Source organism: Bos indicus x Bos taurus, chromosome 5, assembly GCF_003369695.1.
Source record: "Bos indicus x Bos taurus breed Angus x Brahman F1 hybrid chromosome 5, Bos_hybrid_MaternalHap_v2.0, whole genome shotgun sequence".
In the NCBI taxonomy this organism is placed as follows: Eukaryota; Metazoa; Chordata; class Mammalia; order Artiodactyla; family Bovidae; genus Bos; species Bos indicus x Bos taurus.
In genome coordinates, this window is record NC_040080.1 from 20408561 (window position 1) to 20424614 (window position 16054).

The 16054-nt window shown below is 38.7% G+C and overlaps 1 protein-coding gene across 2 annotated transcripts; it reads right to left on the reverse strand.

Annotated features, from left to right (window-relative positions):
- Positions 1-395: 395 nt before the first annotated feature.
- OLR1 (oxidized low density lipoprotein receptor 1) lies at positions 396-11780 on the reverse strand. 2 transcript variants are annotated; one of them, XM_027541303.1, is made up of 6 exons: positions 11611-11780; positions 9690-9785; positions 7942-8187; positions 2625-2764; positions 2189-2304; positions 396-1583 (listed from the first exon to the last, which is right to left on the reverse strand). In XM_027541303.1, the coding sequence occupies exons 1-6, from the start codon at positions 11678-11680 to the stop codon at positions 1439-1441; spliced, it is 813 nt and encodes a 270-aa protein (XP_027397104.1). In that variant the 5' UTR covers positions 11681-11780; the 3' UTR covers positions 396-1438. The 2 variants fall into 2 exon arrangements, with proteins under 2 accessions (XP_027397104.1, XP_027397103.1); XM_027541302.1 differs by having other exon boundaries at positions 11602-11779.
- Positions 11781-16054: the final 4274 nt, after the last annotated feature.

A 16054-nucleotide genomic window follows, 5' to 3' on the forward strand; every position in this document is an offset into this window, starting at 1 on the left:
AGAATTCTAGAGTAGGTTGCCATTTTCTTCTCAAGACAAATCAATACCCATTCCTAATAAAACCTCTCAGTATTATAGGAATAAAAGGAAAATTCCTCAAACTGGTTAATTTCATTTGTGGAAAATACACAGCACCATATTTAATAGTATAACATTGAATGACTTATTCCAAAATCAAGAACAAAATAAAGATATGTACTTTCACCATTCTTATTCAATATTTGACTAGAGATTCTAGTCCATGAAATCAGGCAAGGGAAAGAAAAATAAAACATCCAGAAAGGAAAAAAAAAAAAGTATTTTTTTTTTTCAGATAACATGATTATATATATAGAAAATCCAATGAAATACACACAGAAAAAACTTACCAGAAGAAATAAGTGAGTTTATCAAGGTTTCAGGGTATAATATTAATATCAAACTTTATTATAATTCTACATACTAGCAGAAGACTTTGAAAATAAGAACAACAAATGATAACAATACTATCTACAGTAGCATAAATAATGTGAAATACATGATGATAATCTAACAATATCTACACAAAGAACATTAAAAAGCATTGCTTAAAGAAAATAAGGAATACCTAAATAGAGCAATACACCTTTTTCATGAGTTGAACAAATCAGTATTTTTAAGAATTCAATTTTCCCTAAATTTATGTATGGATTCAGTGCAATTCAAAATTTCAAGTTTTTTTAGAAATGGACAAGCCAATTTAAGACAGAAATACAAAAGCATAGATTAACCAAACAACTCTAAAAAAGAACAACAATGAATAACTACTACCATGTGATTCCAAGATATATTAAAGAACCATAGAATTCAAAATATCATGGTGATGTTGTAAGCCAAGAATAATAAATAAATAAATGGAAAGGAATAGAAAATCCAGAAATAGAGCCAGGCATGTATGGATAATTGTTGACAACAGTGCAAAGGCAATGTAGTGAAGGAAGAATAGTCTTTTCAGCAAATGTTGCAAAAACAATTGAATACTCACAAGCAAAAAACAAACAGAAAACTTCCATACATCCATATATCACTTAGAAATTAATCTAAAATAAGTTCTAGATTTCCATGTAAAATCTAAAACTCTACAATGCCTAGAAGAAAGCATAGGACAAAAGTGAGAAAAATGCTGTGACCTTGAGTTAGGCAACAAGTTCTTAGAAACAATGGAAACAGAAAAATTGACTTCTCTGAAGTCCTGCAGGGGAGGACTTGGAACAAGTTAGGGAAAAATATACAGAGGGAATTGCAACTTTTGCTATCAAGGTGCCAGGCAGCTGGGCCAGTCTCTGCTAAGGAGTTCTGCACTCAACCAGTAGCAGGCATTTCCCTGGGCTCTAATGGTTTACATCTAAGTGATGAAGTATAGCTTAAATTCCAGAAGAGAATTCAAAGGTTTCCTTCTTTTCCTCCAGATCCTTCAAATTCACTGTGCTCTCAATAGATTCGCCTTCTTTTGACATATACTGAATGCAGTTAAAATGCAGTTTTCAGCAAAAACAGTTCCCCTTTGAATATATGCACAGGTCCCTGAAGGATACATACGGGAAACAGCTCCCTGAATTCTAAACCTGCAGGCAGGGAGAAAAAAAAAAAACAGAAAAATTAGATTTACTGCCACCTTGTCTTAAAGCTTCAAGTCATTAATAAATGTGAGCAGGAAAAGGTAAGAGAAGATCTGAATGGGTAAATGGGCAGGTCCTTGTGTGAGAGAGTTGGAGAGAGAGATTCAGAAATTCCCCAGGCTTTTTTCCAGCAAGAGTAGGACACTGCATGGAATGCAGCAGTAACTTCACTAGTAGGTTCAGTGAAGAATAAGAAACTTACGGACTTCCCTGGTTGTTCAGTGGATAAGAATCTGCCTGCCAATGCAGGAGACATGTGTTCGATCCCTGGTCTGGCAAGATCCCATATGCCTTGGAGCAACTAAGCCCATATGCCACAGCTACTGAGCCTGTGCTCTACAGCCCAAGAGCCACAACTACTGAAGCCCATCCCCTAGAACCCATGCCTGGCAATAAGAGAAACCACTGCAGTGAGAAGCCCACACATCACATGAGGGAGCAGCCCATGCGCGTGACAACTAGGGAAAGCCTACACAAAGCAACAAAGACCCGGTGCAGTCAAAGATAGAAATAAATAAATAAACAAAACTAAAAAAGAGCATCAAACTTACAAGTGGGGCGTCAAAGGAGTACCATCTTCCCAAAGCCACGAGTAATTGGGTTTCCTCATTGACAACCCCATCCAGAAGGGGAAACTGGAATGGGCAATCATTTGCTGGATGAATTCCTGTGGGGAGTAACATTTCTGTGTCGATGAATGAGTGGATGTGGACTTTTTAGATTAGAGTCACAAAACTAAAGAACTCAAAAAGAACTTTGACATCTTCTCCATGGCTTTACAGCGATGTCTAGTGGAGCCTAGAAATGCTTAGTAACCTGTCCATCCAAGGTCATGCACATATCCAGTGGCCACACAAGGCTAGAAATCATGTACATGTTCTGATTCTTAAGCAAGCACTCCTCTACTGAGGGTCTAAACAAGATCTACTTACCTATGACCCAATATTCCAGCCCGACACACATCCCATACATCTGTTGAACACTCACCAGTTCATCTGTGCTATTAATCTTCAGCAAGTGGGCATCCAAAGACAAGCAGTTCTCCTGGCTTTTTTCCCAATTAAAAGAGCCAGAGGAAAATTGGTAACAGTTTTCTTCATGCCAGAGCCAGTCTTGGGGACAAGGACCTAGGAAATATAGTATATCTAATCAGTGAGTTATGCCTGAGAAGATATTAATATTTCTACAATTCTTAACTCAGTTCACCTCTCAGGACTCCCACATGCATACCATCTCTTCTTAGTCAGAATTACACCCAGACTCTGCAAATCTCTAAATAGCCTAGAGTCTTTATTTCTCCATTTTTTTTTTTTTTTGGAGAAAAAGAAATGCATTCTGATTTTAGAAAACTAAATTAAAAAGCTAGGCTATTAAAAAGCAAGGCTTGAGCTGGGATGTAATATTAGAAACTGATCTATTTTTTAAAAAATTATGTTTGGAACTATGGAAATGAGAGTTAGGGGATGAATATTTAGTAGCTATTCTGTAACTAAAAGATGTGCTTATATATTTTAAAACTTCATCTCTTTGAATAACAAATTTAGGCTTAGATCCTGTAACTCTTACTTCTGAATAGGTAGCCCTGTGAGGCTTTTGAGTACTTGAGTCATGGCTCATCTGCAGTGAGATTTGCAGTATGTATAAAATATACCTAATTTTGAAAACTTAGTATGAAAAAAAGAATGTAAAATAATGCATGAATAATATTTATACTGATTAGTGTTGCAATAATATTTCAAGTATATTGGATGAAATAAAATACGTCACTAAAATTAATTTCATCTCTTTAATTTTTCATGTGGCTCCTATTGGGGTGGCCAAAAAGTTTGTTCAAGTTTTTTCTGTAATATTTTATAGAATAATAGAAGCTTTAACATTCCATATGTGGTATACCCTGTATTTTCTTTTGGACAGAGCTACTTTAGGGAGAACAGTATATGGAGGCAAAGTGGGCATCTCCATTTCAACAAGATTTCAGTAGGTAGAGAGTTTTCAGCAGCAAAATTCCCAGGAAGTCCAAAAACCTCAGGGCTTAGGCAACAGGCAAAAACGTGATGGTGTCTGTGTGTCTGTGTGTGTTAGTTGCTCAGTCACGTCTGACTCTTTGTGACCGCGTGGGCTGTAGCTTGCCAGGCTCGTCTGTCCATGGGATTTCTTAAGCAAAAATACTAGAGTGGGCTGCCATGTCCTTCTCCAGGGGAACTTCCCGACCCAGGGATTGAACCCAGGTATCCTGCATTGCAAGCAGACTCTTTCCTGTCTGGGCCACCAGGGAAACCTGTCTATGTGTTTACAGATATTTTAAACACTCCCCGATTCCTTCTCTTCCGCTCCCTCTTCCTCTCACTTCACCTCACCTTTTTCTCCCTCTCATCCTTCCCCTTTCTTCCTTTCTTCATTACCATCATCACCATCTCTCCTGTGTGTTAGTAATACTTGAAACCTCTCTACTAGGGAACAAAGCCCTTTGTGCTACTCTGTGACCAAAAATATAAAAATCAAATCCTTGAGAAAGGCAACATTTCAATTTCACTTTATGGCATAAAATCATGAGATAATTTTGTAAGAACAGGCTTTATCAGAGAGGTCAAAATAGAAGGCAGTGAACTACAAAAGGAGAAAGTGAATGAAAGAGGACATTCAGAACACCAGGCTGAAAGCAAAGAATGCAAGATTCTTCTCAATTTGCATAGTCCTGTCTTACTATGTTGAAGGAAAGAGAATATTGGCTTTCTTGAACAAAAAGAAAAGTCTAGGTAGGTTTTCCAAGTCATGAAAAAGTGAAAAAGATGAATCTCATAATGTATTCAAACCACCTGTATTTCTTTAATCATTTTTTATTTAACAAACCCAAAAACTGCTAGGTGCCATTAATGGTTGGCAATAATTTTATGTATTAGCTCATTTAATCCTCATAACAACAGTATGTATAAGTTCATTCATTTTCTTCATTTGGAAGAGAAAATGAGAATTTGAACTTAGGCAGTCTAAATCCAGCATCTGTGTGTTTTATCAGTATATCCCATGTGTGTGTGCTCAGTCACTTCAGTAGTGTCTGACGCTTTGTGACCCTCCAGGCTCCTCTGTCCATGGGATTCTCCAGGCAGGAATACTGGAGTGGGTTGCCATATCCTCTTCCAGGGGATCTTCCCAACCCAGGGATTGAACTGTGGCTCCAGCTACTACTACATTGCAGGCGGATTATTTATACACTGAGCCACTTGGGAAGCCCCCATTATATCACATTACCTCTCAAGCTCCTGAGTTTGAATGAATTGAGGAAATACTTCTTGGTGCCCATCAAGACATGTTGACACAGTGTTTTGAGGTAAATCTGGAACTTGCCACTTTTAACAAACTACTTGGGTGACAATTACGTACACTAAAAGTTGAGAACCACCGCTAATTTCAGTGCTAAAATATCTGTTACTTGGAAGGCACTGCATCTTTCTAGCTGGCTGACCTCAAGCAAACTACATATGCAAATTTCCCAGCATCTACCCTCTTCATACTTTTATGGAGAATCACAGACTTGTCAGTAAGAAAGATAAAACTTATCTCAAACTTGGGAAAACTGGCATATTTTTCTGCATAGTATTTTATTGCTGCTTTTGAGAATCTTCTCAAAGCTGCTTGATGAAAGGCATGTCTGCCAGCAGAAGACACAACATCTAGTATTTTTGATTAGTTGTCTAAACTTGGCACCTCTAGAAGATGGTTCTGAACAGTCCTGACATAGTTTTACTCCCATACGACTGATAAAAACAAGACTAGTTTATGGCCCCACCTGTGAAATAAACTATTTTTGATATGTAGCTATGTCTGCTTATATAAACATCCCTGTCCTTGATATATTAGGATCCTTCCTTTAAGCCTTATTTGAGATGGTTTTATTTCCTCAGCTGTTCTTTCCTTAAAGAGATTAATTGACACTTGCTTTAAAAAATCAGCTTGTCTAAAAATTTCTGCTTATTTTGGAAATTTAAATAACCCTGGCTGGAAGAAGCACAAGCTGGAATCAAGATTGCCAGAAGAAATATCAATAATCTCAGATATGCAGACGACACCACCCTTATGGCAGAAAGTGAAGAGGAACTAAAAAGCCTCTTGATGAAAGTGAAAGAGGAGAGTAAAAAAGTTGGCTTAAAGCTTAACATTCAGAAAACTAAGATCATGGCATCTGGTCCCATCACTTCACAGGAAATAGATGGGGAAACAGTGGAAACAGTGTCAGACTATTTTTTTTGGGCTCCAAAATCACTGAGATGGTGACTGCAGCCATGAAATTAAAAGACACTCACTCCTTGGAAGGGAAGTTATGACCAACCTAGACAGGATATTAAAAAGCAGAGACTTTTGCCAAGAAAGGTGCTTTTAGTCAAGGCTATGGTTTTTCCGGTGGTCATGTATGGATGTGAGAGTTGGACTGTGAAGAAAGCTGTGCCGATGAATTGATGCTTTTGAACTGTGGTGTTAGAGAAGACTCTTGAGAGTCCCTTAGACTGCAAGGAGATCCAACCAGTCCATCATAAAGGAGATCAGTCCTGTGTGTTCACTGGAAGGATTGATGTTGAAGCTTAAACTCCAATACTTTGGCCATCTCATGTGAAAAGTTGACTCATTGGAAAAGACCCTAATGCTGGGAAGGATTGAGGGCAGGAGGAGAAGGGGACGACAGAGGATGAGATAGCTGGATGGCGTCACTGACTCGATGGACATGGGTTTGGGTGGACTCGGGGAGTTGGTGATGGACAGGGAGGCCTGGAGTGCTGTGATTCATGCGTTCGCAAAGAGTCGGACACTACTGAGCCACTGAACTGAACTGAACTGTACATACTGAGGGCCTCCCAGGTAGCTCAGTGGTAAAGTATCTGCCTGCCAATGCAGGAGACGTGGGTTTAATTCCTGGGTTGAGAAGATCTCCTGGAGTAGGAAATGGCTACCCACTCCAGTGTTTTTGCCCAGAGAAATCCATGGACAGAGGACCCTGGTGGGTTACAGCCCAAGGAGTCACAGAGTCGGGCATAACTGAGCACATACGTACTGAAGGTATTTGTAAACTGCAAAAGTTTATACGAACCTACTTATCATTAAACTTACCTGGGTTTCAACTTTTTGATCTATAAAATAAATGCATGGGTATCTGTAAACTCTTACTATGTAATCTTTAGTCAACAAAATTACATGGTTGAGGCCATGAGCGATATAAGCAAGAAGCTGGAGAAATCTGTTTATTAGTGGCAGTTAGGTGCTAGTGTCCAGAATAAGATTCTCAGGCACCCCACCAAGAAAGCAAGGTATTACCAAAAGTGACTACATTTCACACTTTCTAATGCTCCCCATGAATAAAACACATACCTGATTTAATTATACACTGTTGAAAAACGAAATAGTACATATGGATCACTTCTGTAATATTATCAGAGTTCACATTATCCTCTCCTGGTTACAGATGCTACTATTTCTACCACCTCCTAGATTCTGAGTTCACTTCGTTGACTGAGATCAATCAGTTTTTCTCATATGCACTGACTTCCTGGGTCCCTCACATTTTTGTCTGATTTGAAGTGTCTACTTAACACTTAAAAGCCAGCTCACCTCTATTGACTCAATTTATGTTGATGTAGTTGTATACTTTAAGAAACAGTCCCATAGAATAAAGCTAATGAAGAGGTGGGAATCCTCAGGACAAAGGAGACCACTTGGGAAAAGAAATCAGTGATTATGATACATTGGAATGGAAAAAGATGAGAATCTGTACAAAGAAGTGGGAGGATTCTGCCAGAAAATCTCAAAACTAAAGTCTTAAAAAGAAAGAGAAAACTCTTGTGAGGAAGGAAATCTTAAACCCACCAGAAAGTGTGGTTGATTGAATCAGATAATCTCAAGAATTTGACATGTGATAGAGTGAGGATGACATGGAATAGGGGCTTCCTTGGTGGCTCAGAGGGTAAAGCATCTGCCTGCAGTGCAGGAGACCTAGGTTAGATTCCTGGGTCTGGAAGATCCCCTGGAGAAGGAAATGGCAACTTTCCTTTTCTGGTATTCTTGCCTGAAAAATTCCATGGACGGAGGAGCCTGGTGGGCTACAGTCCATGGGATCACAAAAAGTCAGACACGACTGAGCAACTTCACTCTCCAGAGCTAGGATGACAAAAATAGAGGACCTCTAATGTAGAACCTGATGAATGAAAAATGATACAGACATCTATACACCAATATTGTCCTTGGGACATTTCAAAAGAAAGGTTAAGATTTACAGATAAACTTCTATTGTCTCTCTGGACCCCTCTCTCCCTCATACCTGAATAGTTTGCTGCCTCTTTCAGAACTTCTTGGAGATTCAGGTTCTGGCGGTGAAGTTCCATTAGTTTCTTGGATTTCTCATCCAGCTTGTGGGCAAGGGTTTCTATCATTTCTTTGAGTTCCTTCTGTGACTCCTGGGCAGATTTTTCTGATCGGCGCTGGGCTAAAATCTGTCCCTCCAGGATATCTTCCTGGTGAGTAATATTTGCTTGCTGTTTCTTTATGAGATCAGAGACCTGGGATACTAAATTAGAAATAAATTTAGATTCCAATTCCAATTCCCAATAAAAAAATTCCTCCACTGGATTTTGAAGAAATCAAAGAGCAGAATCAAGCCATCTGTTTTGACAACAAATCAACCCAACTTTACTCAAATTATGGATTTGGAAGTTATTTTATATTTCTGCAATATACATACATATATATATATTAATGTTGAAAAATGTCTCAGATACTTGTGATAAAAAACAAACAAACAGGAATTTACTTGTTACTGAGAGTTACACACAAGTTAAAAGAAATCACAAGTTAAATCATTCATCAGTGGCATAAGTAAAATGTAGATAATATAAAATAGGCAGACACCAATCATACTCAGTGACTATTAGTAGCACTTGTCATTAATGATTTACTCTACTGTGTATTAATTCTGTGTCTTAATTGCCCTCTCCCCACCTTCCACACTTCCTGATTTTACATAAAAACTGTGACACTCACCCTGTTTTTGAGAAACTCTCCCATGGGACTATTTTAAGCTGCTTTCGCAAGAATATGAAAACAATTTTTCAATTTTAGCTTGTTTTTTTTTTTTTTGTCTTTAGAAAGAGTGGAGATGAAAGGAAGGTTGTGAAATCAAGCAGGCAACAAATGTTAAGGGTCCAGTGTCTCGATTCTATAAGTTTTATGGTTCAGTACGAAGTAGACCCTTTGGCTTGAAACCCATACTTGACCCTGTTAAAAAGTGATCAGAACCTCAAAGGAAGACTCTTCCAATGACCACCACTGAGTCAAGGGCTCTTCTCCCACATCATTAGGAAAGGATTTATAGGTCCAAAGTGTTTATAGATTGAAAAAATAAGTGATTTTTGACCTTAAACACCATTGAGGAACAAATTAGCACTTCAAAGGCGTTCATAAATTGGATTCTAGGATTCTAGAGAGCCAAAATAGCTCAAAGCTATAACCTAAATATATAGGTGGATTAGATGTATGATCATCGCCATTTTTTTCCCTTCTTGGTCACTTTCACCTTTTCATTTCTTTTCCTTTGACATCCCCTCTTTCCTAAATGGCCATATTGTAAATCCAAAGACTGTTTTATTTTAAATATTGTATTTATGAAGACTGTGTTTCTGAGTTAACTTTAAATTGGTATTTAATCATTTGTATTAAAACTCAATGTGAACTAAATGAAGTGTCTTTTTATGGGTCCCTCCGGTGGTCTTATGGGTTAGTAACTTCAAATTATTTCCTTCCTCATTATTCTGGGATTTAAATGGACTCTATCCATGAAGTTCCGGAAACAAAATCAAACAAAAACCTAATATCCGTAATCTTCATCCATGCCTCAATCTATTTGAGGGAAGAACACAATAAACTCATTCATCTTCCCATTCACTCCTAAAAACAGTCTGCCTCAAATGTATCTAAATCAAGGTGGCTTATAGTTACTATGAAACCAACTAATAAACCCTGTTTATAAGCCCTCATTTTTTTTTCTCCCTTCTTTCCTGCTTCAGCACTTACATTGCAGTATCAACAATATAACAGTCACCAGTAATCCCAGACAAAGGACCCCTAGAGTCACAGCAGCAGGGTACCACCTCCAAGAGGAAACAAAACCTAGAGTGATTCAGAAAGACAAAAATGATGGAGGTAAGTGGTCAAACAATTCATTGGATCCAGCCTGTACCTGGCACTTTGCATTACTTACTTCTAGTCTTTCCAATGACTCTGCAAATAATTCACTATCCAAATTTACAGGCAAAAAATATGAGCAGTTAAAAACTTTAAGTAATTTACCCGTGGTCACACAACTGATGAAATTTAGGAGCTGGGATTCAATATCAGATATTTGACTCCAAGGATCTGATTCTAGTTAAGTTCATTTTTTTTTTTCTTTTTTTTTTTTGGCCTTGCCACTCTAAACTTCCCTGCCCAGGGACCAAAGTCATGCCCATGACATTGGAAGCATGGAATCCTAACCACTGGATCACCTGGGAATTCTCCAAGTATCTGATTCTAAAGCATATACTTTGTCTCAAGAAACTCTCAGTGCAGCTTGGTTGGATCAACTTCCACCACAAGGCAGAGAGTCTGATATTTTCAGTATAGACCATGTGTATGTATGCATATGTGTGCACACACACCCACACTCCCTACACACATAACCACCGTTATAAGTAACATATAATAAATGAATACTAGACATCAAACAAGTAAAGTCTTTAGTCAGTTAACCAACTGAGAAAGTCTCAAAGAACTAACATATAATTCTATGCTATTTAGTTTTTATTTCATTAAAAATAAATACATCTTGGACCTGGGGTTATTGACCAAAGAAAAAATATAAATGAAACTCTATTCACTCGATTCATATTAATATCATGTCCTACACTCATATCAGCTATAGCACTCTTGTTACGAGAAAAAAATTCCCTATTATTATAAAAGCAAATCATGTAGCTCACTAGCGTATGAATATCTTATTATTCATCACCAAAAAAGCACAGATACTATCGGTTCAGAAAGAAAACATTTCAAATAAAGGATTTGGACTCCTCACCTTGTAAGATAAACAAATAAGGCACTGAAAATGTTAACTCTATATGCAAATAAGGAAACTGACAATTCAGTGAGTTGCCTAAGATCACACAGATGTTAAGATCCAAACAGAGATCTTTAATCCAATTGCGAGTAGCTACATGGCTTGGACCATCACATCACAAAAGCTCCAGTGTGAATGTATAATGATTCAAATCAATCAGTGATCAAATATTACTATTTTCACTGAGTTCTCAAGTATTAAATGCACTCTACAGATGAATCAAACCAAATAGAAGTTTTGACAGGAAGGAATATGGTTGATTCACTGATTCAAGAGTGATTAAGCTTCTACAATATGTCTGGCAAATTAGTAGAAAGGAAGTTGAAGATAATTATGTGTCTTGCAAATAATTGCTCAATCCTAGCATTAGGAGAAAATATCTGGGTAAATCTTTCAATCGACATTTCCCTCTGGTCAATATTCCTCCCATATTATAGCTCAGTCTTAACTTTACCACTTAATAGCCACATAAAACTGGGTAATTTAGTTAATCCTCCTGGTTACCAGTTAGTCCTCTGTAAAAGGGATATGATAGTAGTCCCAACCTCAAGGTGTAAAGCTTTAATGCATATAAAATGAATATCATAGAAACTAGCCTATAGCAAATGATCAATAAGAGTTGGTTATCAGCACCCTCTACTACATCATCATTCATACCAAGTTGGCTTATCATTATCTTCTTTAATAACCATTATATCTGACTTGTTTTCCTTTTAAGTAAATGTTATTAACTCTAATACTTTCCCACACCCAGGCATTGTAGTTTTCTACTCCTATATTTAGTTAGTTTACATGTCTAAATTAACTCTGTCCTTGTATTCATTTACCCACCTGTAGTACCTTTTGCTGTCTTGCCATTTGGCTTCTGATCAAGTTGATCTTTCATACCCTTGGGGTCATCAACAGTCATTTTCAAATGTATTCCAAGAATGAGAGAGTGAAGCTGTTGAGGACTTCTACAAAGTAAAAGTTTGTGAGTTCCTGCTGGAGTGTTTAAATAGCTACTGATATCTGGTGGAATGACTCAATCATTGGTAGGAGGAAGGAGCAGCTTTGCTTCATATTGGGAAGTTGGCTGACGCAAATTCTTGAGATATGTCTATTGCAGGAAGGGAAAGTGGTGAATCTGAGAGTGTTTCAGGATATTTCACCAAGTAATTTATGAAAGGGAAAATTGTATTTTCCATGAGCCTTAGAGGAGTGGATTTTTACCCATGCTTCAGATAAGAAAACTGAAATTTAAAAGGCTAAGTCCCACAAAATTTGTAGAAGAGTGTGCATTTAGCCCAGATTTTTATTCCAATATCCATAAATGTTTATTTCACTATAACAGACTATCTCTACACTGGTGTCTTTCATAAGTCTCACATTTTCTTTTTTAATTTTGATATATTTTTGGTCAGCGATAGGCTTAGGAATTTGGCAGTTAATCACATATGACTCATCTCTCTAGCCATGACAACCTTGGTAATCTTAGAACTTAGGAATGCTATTTCATATAGTGGCAGTATAGAGAAATTTGCAGCAGATGGAGCTAGTTTGTTTTTTTCCTTTACTATTCCCTTGTTCTATAATCCAGGGGAATGTCTTTGGCTATAAATTGGGATACTACAATGTCTACTTGATAATGTAGACAAAGTTGCTGTAGGGATGCAAATAAGATACTGAGTGAAAGTGCTAAGCTTTGTACTTCAAACACAGTAACAACTCAATAAATGATAGCTATTATTATTAGCAGTAGTGACACGGCAGATGGTGATTGCAGCCATGAAATTAAAAGATGCTTGCTCCTTGGAAGGAAAGTTATGACTAACCTAGATAGCATATTCAAAAGCAGAGGCATTACTTTGCCAACAAAGGTCTGTCTAGTGAAGGTTATGGTTTTTCCTGTGGTCATGTATGGATGTGAGAGTTGGACTGTGAAGAAGGCTGAGCGCCGAAGAATTGGTGCTTTTGAACTGTGGTGTTGGAGAAGACTCTTGAGAGTCCCTTGGACTGCAAGGAGATCCAACCAGTCCACTCTGAAGGAGATCAGCCCTGGGATTTCTTTGGAAGGAATGATGCTAAAGCTGAAACTCCAGTACTTTGGCCACCTCATGCGAAGAGTTGACTCATTGGAAAAGACTCTGATGCTGGGAGGGATTGGGGGCAGGAGGAGAAGGGGACGACAGAGGATGATATGGCTGGATGGCATCACTGACTCGATGGACTTGAGTCTGAGTGAACTCCGGGAGTTGGTGATGGACAGGGAGGCCTGGTGTGCTGTGATTCATGGGGTCGCGAAGAGTCGGACACGACTGAGCGACAGAACAAACTGAACTGAACTGAACTGAACACTCAGTTCAGTTCAGTCACTCAGTCGTGTCCTACTCTTTGTGACCCCATGAATCGCAGCACACCAGGCCTCCCTGTCCATCACCAACTCCCAGAGTTTATCCAAGTCCATGTCCATCGAGTCAGTGATGCCATCCAGCCATCTCATCCTCTGTCGTCCCCTTCTCCTCCTGCCTTCAATCTTTCCCAGCATCAGGGTCTTTTCAAATGAGTCAGCTCTTTGCATCAGGTGGCCAAAGTACTGGAATTTCAGTTTCAACATCAGTCCTTCCAGTGAACACTCAGGATTGATCTCCTTTAGGATGGACTGGTTGGATCTCCTTGCAGTCCAAGGGACTCTCAAGAGTCTTCTCCAACACCACAGTTCAAAAGCATCAATTCTTCGGTGCTCAACTTTCTTTATAGTCCCACTCTCACATCCATATGTGACCACAGGAAAAACCATAGCCTTGACTAGACGGACCTTTGTTGACACAGTAATATCTCTGCTTTTTAATATGCTGTCTAGGTTGGTCATAACTTTCCTTCCAAGGAGTGAGTGTCTTTTAATTTCATGGCTGCAATCACCATCTCAGTGATTTTGGAACTCCCTAAATAAAGTCAGCCACTGTTTCCACTGTTTCCCCATCTATTTCCCATGAAGTGATGGGACTGGATGCCATGATCTAGTTTTCTGAATGTTGAGCTTTAAGTCAACTTTTTCACTCTCCTCTTTCACTTTCATCAAGAGGCTCTTTAGTTCTTCTTCACTTTCTGCCATAAGGGTGGTGTCATCTGCATATCTGAGGTTATTGATATTTCTCCTGGCAATCTTGATTCCAGCCTGTGCTTCCTCCAGCCCAGCGTTTCTCATGATGTATTCTGCATATAAGTTAAACAAGCAGGGTGACAATATACAGCCTTGACGTACTCCTTTTCCTATTTGGAACCAGTCTGTTGTTCCATGTCCAGTTCTAAATGTTGCTTCCTGACCTGCATACAGGTTTACACTCAACAGAGTTGAATTTTTCATCAAAGAATACATTTTATATGTGTTTGCCTTAAGTCACAAAGATTTCTATGGAATCTCAACAAAGATACTATATGTGTTGCTGCTGAGTCACTTCAGTCGTGTCTGACCCTGTGCGACCCCATAGACAGCAGCCCACCAGGCTTCTCTGTCCCTGGGGTTCTCCAGGCAAGAATACATTCTCCAGTGCATGAGAATGAAAAGTGAAGTTGCTCAGTCATGTCCGACTCTTTGCGACCCCATGGACTGTAGCCTACCAGGCTCCTCTGTCCATGGGATTTTCCAGATAAGAGTACTGGAGTGGGTTGCCATTTATTCACTGATAAAATTCTCACCTATCCCCCCTCCACCCCCGACAACTTCCTAACCAGAAAAGAAATCTCTCCTTGCAATTATCCTTGCTTAAAAAAAAAAAAAAAAAAAAATCCTTATCTATGAGAGATATTTTTTGAATTATTTATGGGCAAAAATGGTGTGATAGCTAATATATGCTTTAAAATATATAAAGAAGGGACTACATAGGGAGGCTTCCCTGGTGGTCCAGTGGCTAAGACTCCGTGCTGCTAAGGCAGGGGCCCCGAGTTCAATCCCTGGGAAGGGAACTAGATCCCACATGCTGCAACTAAGACCTGGTGTAGCCAAATAAATAAATACTTTTTAAAAAGCAGAGACTACATAAAAGAAGATTGGGGAAAAGTAAATAAATAAAATATTTAGGAAACCATTAGGAAAACTCACCAATATGATAGTTTAATTAGGATTTCATTTCTGTCCCTAAGTTTTTTGCCCTCCCTTTTTCTGTACAGGGTACCGGAGACCAAATTGAAAATAGTTTGTCTATCACTTAAAGTGCTACTCTGTGAGACAGTTCACAAAGGAAAACTCAGCATGTAGCCGATATGTCCTCCTCCAATCAGCTTGTAACAAATCAGTGTTACTTTCCTTTTAACTAAAGACCCATTCCATCTCCCTTGATTGTGAATGCCAGGAAGCAAGATTAAATACATTACTGCATTTGCCACAGTAACTGTTCACATAAATAGAATCTCAGGAAATTATTTTAATGATGATTAATAAATACTGAAATGACACCACAATGAAGTAGAAACCTTTTCATTTCTCACAGTGACAGCTATTTTGGAGGCCATCAATATTCTAGTGGATTAAGATGAGCCATTATGGGCTTCCCCCATGGCTCAGCAGTAAAGAATCTGCCTGTGACGCAGGAGACACAGGAGATATGGGTTCAATCCTGGGCTGGGAAGATCCAGGGGATTTCCTGGAGGAAGAAATGGCAACCCATTCCAGTATTCTTGCTGGGAATATCCCATGGACAGAGGAACCCAGCAAGCTACCATCCATATGGTCCCAAAGAGTCAGACACGACTGAGCACACATACACTAGAAGATGAGACATATAGGTAATTTTGTTGAGAGAAGGGACATGACACATGCTTCTTAGAGCATATCCCATCCTCCTAGCCTTTACGGGTTGTCTTGGGAAGTAGTGTATCAGAAGGATGCATGTGAGTACATAGTTAAAATACCCAAAGAAAATCACACGACCAGAAAGAACTATAGAAGCCCTAAGATTGAGCTAGATCTCTAAGAATTCTGATATTCACCTCCACACTTCACTTATGAGACCCAGAAAAGCATAATCATCCATTGTCCTTTGCGCCAACACTCACAGGAATCTCCCTAAGCAGTCTGGGACTTGGTGCCGAGCTCTACAAATCCTGTACTTCCTTCAGAAACAATTCTTTTTTGTTTTAATAAATCCTCTCAACTTAACATTTAGAGGTTGGACTGTCATCGTCAATTTCTTTTTCCACCTTCATTTTCTATATTCTAACATGCACTGTCAGTTCAGTTCAGTTCAGTTGCTCAGTCATGTCCAACTCTTTGCGACCCCATGAACTGCAGCATGCCAAGCCTCCC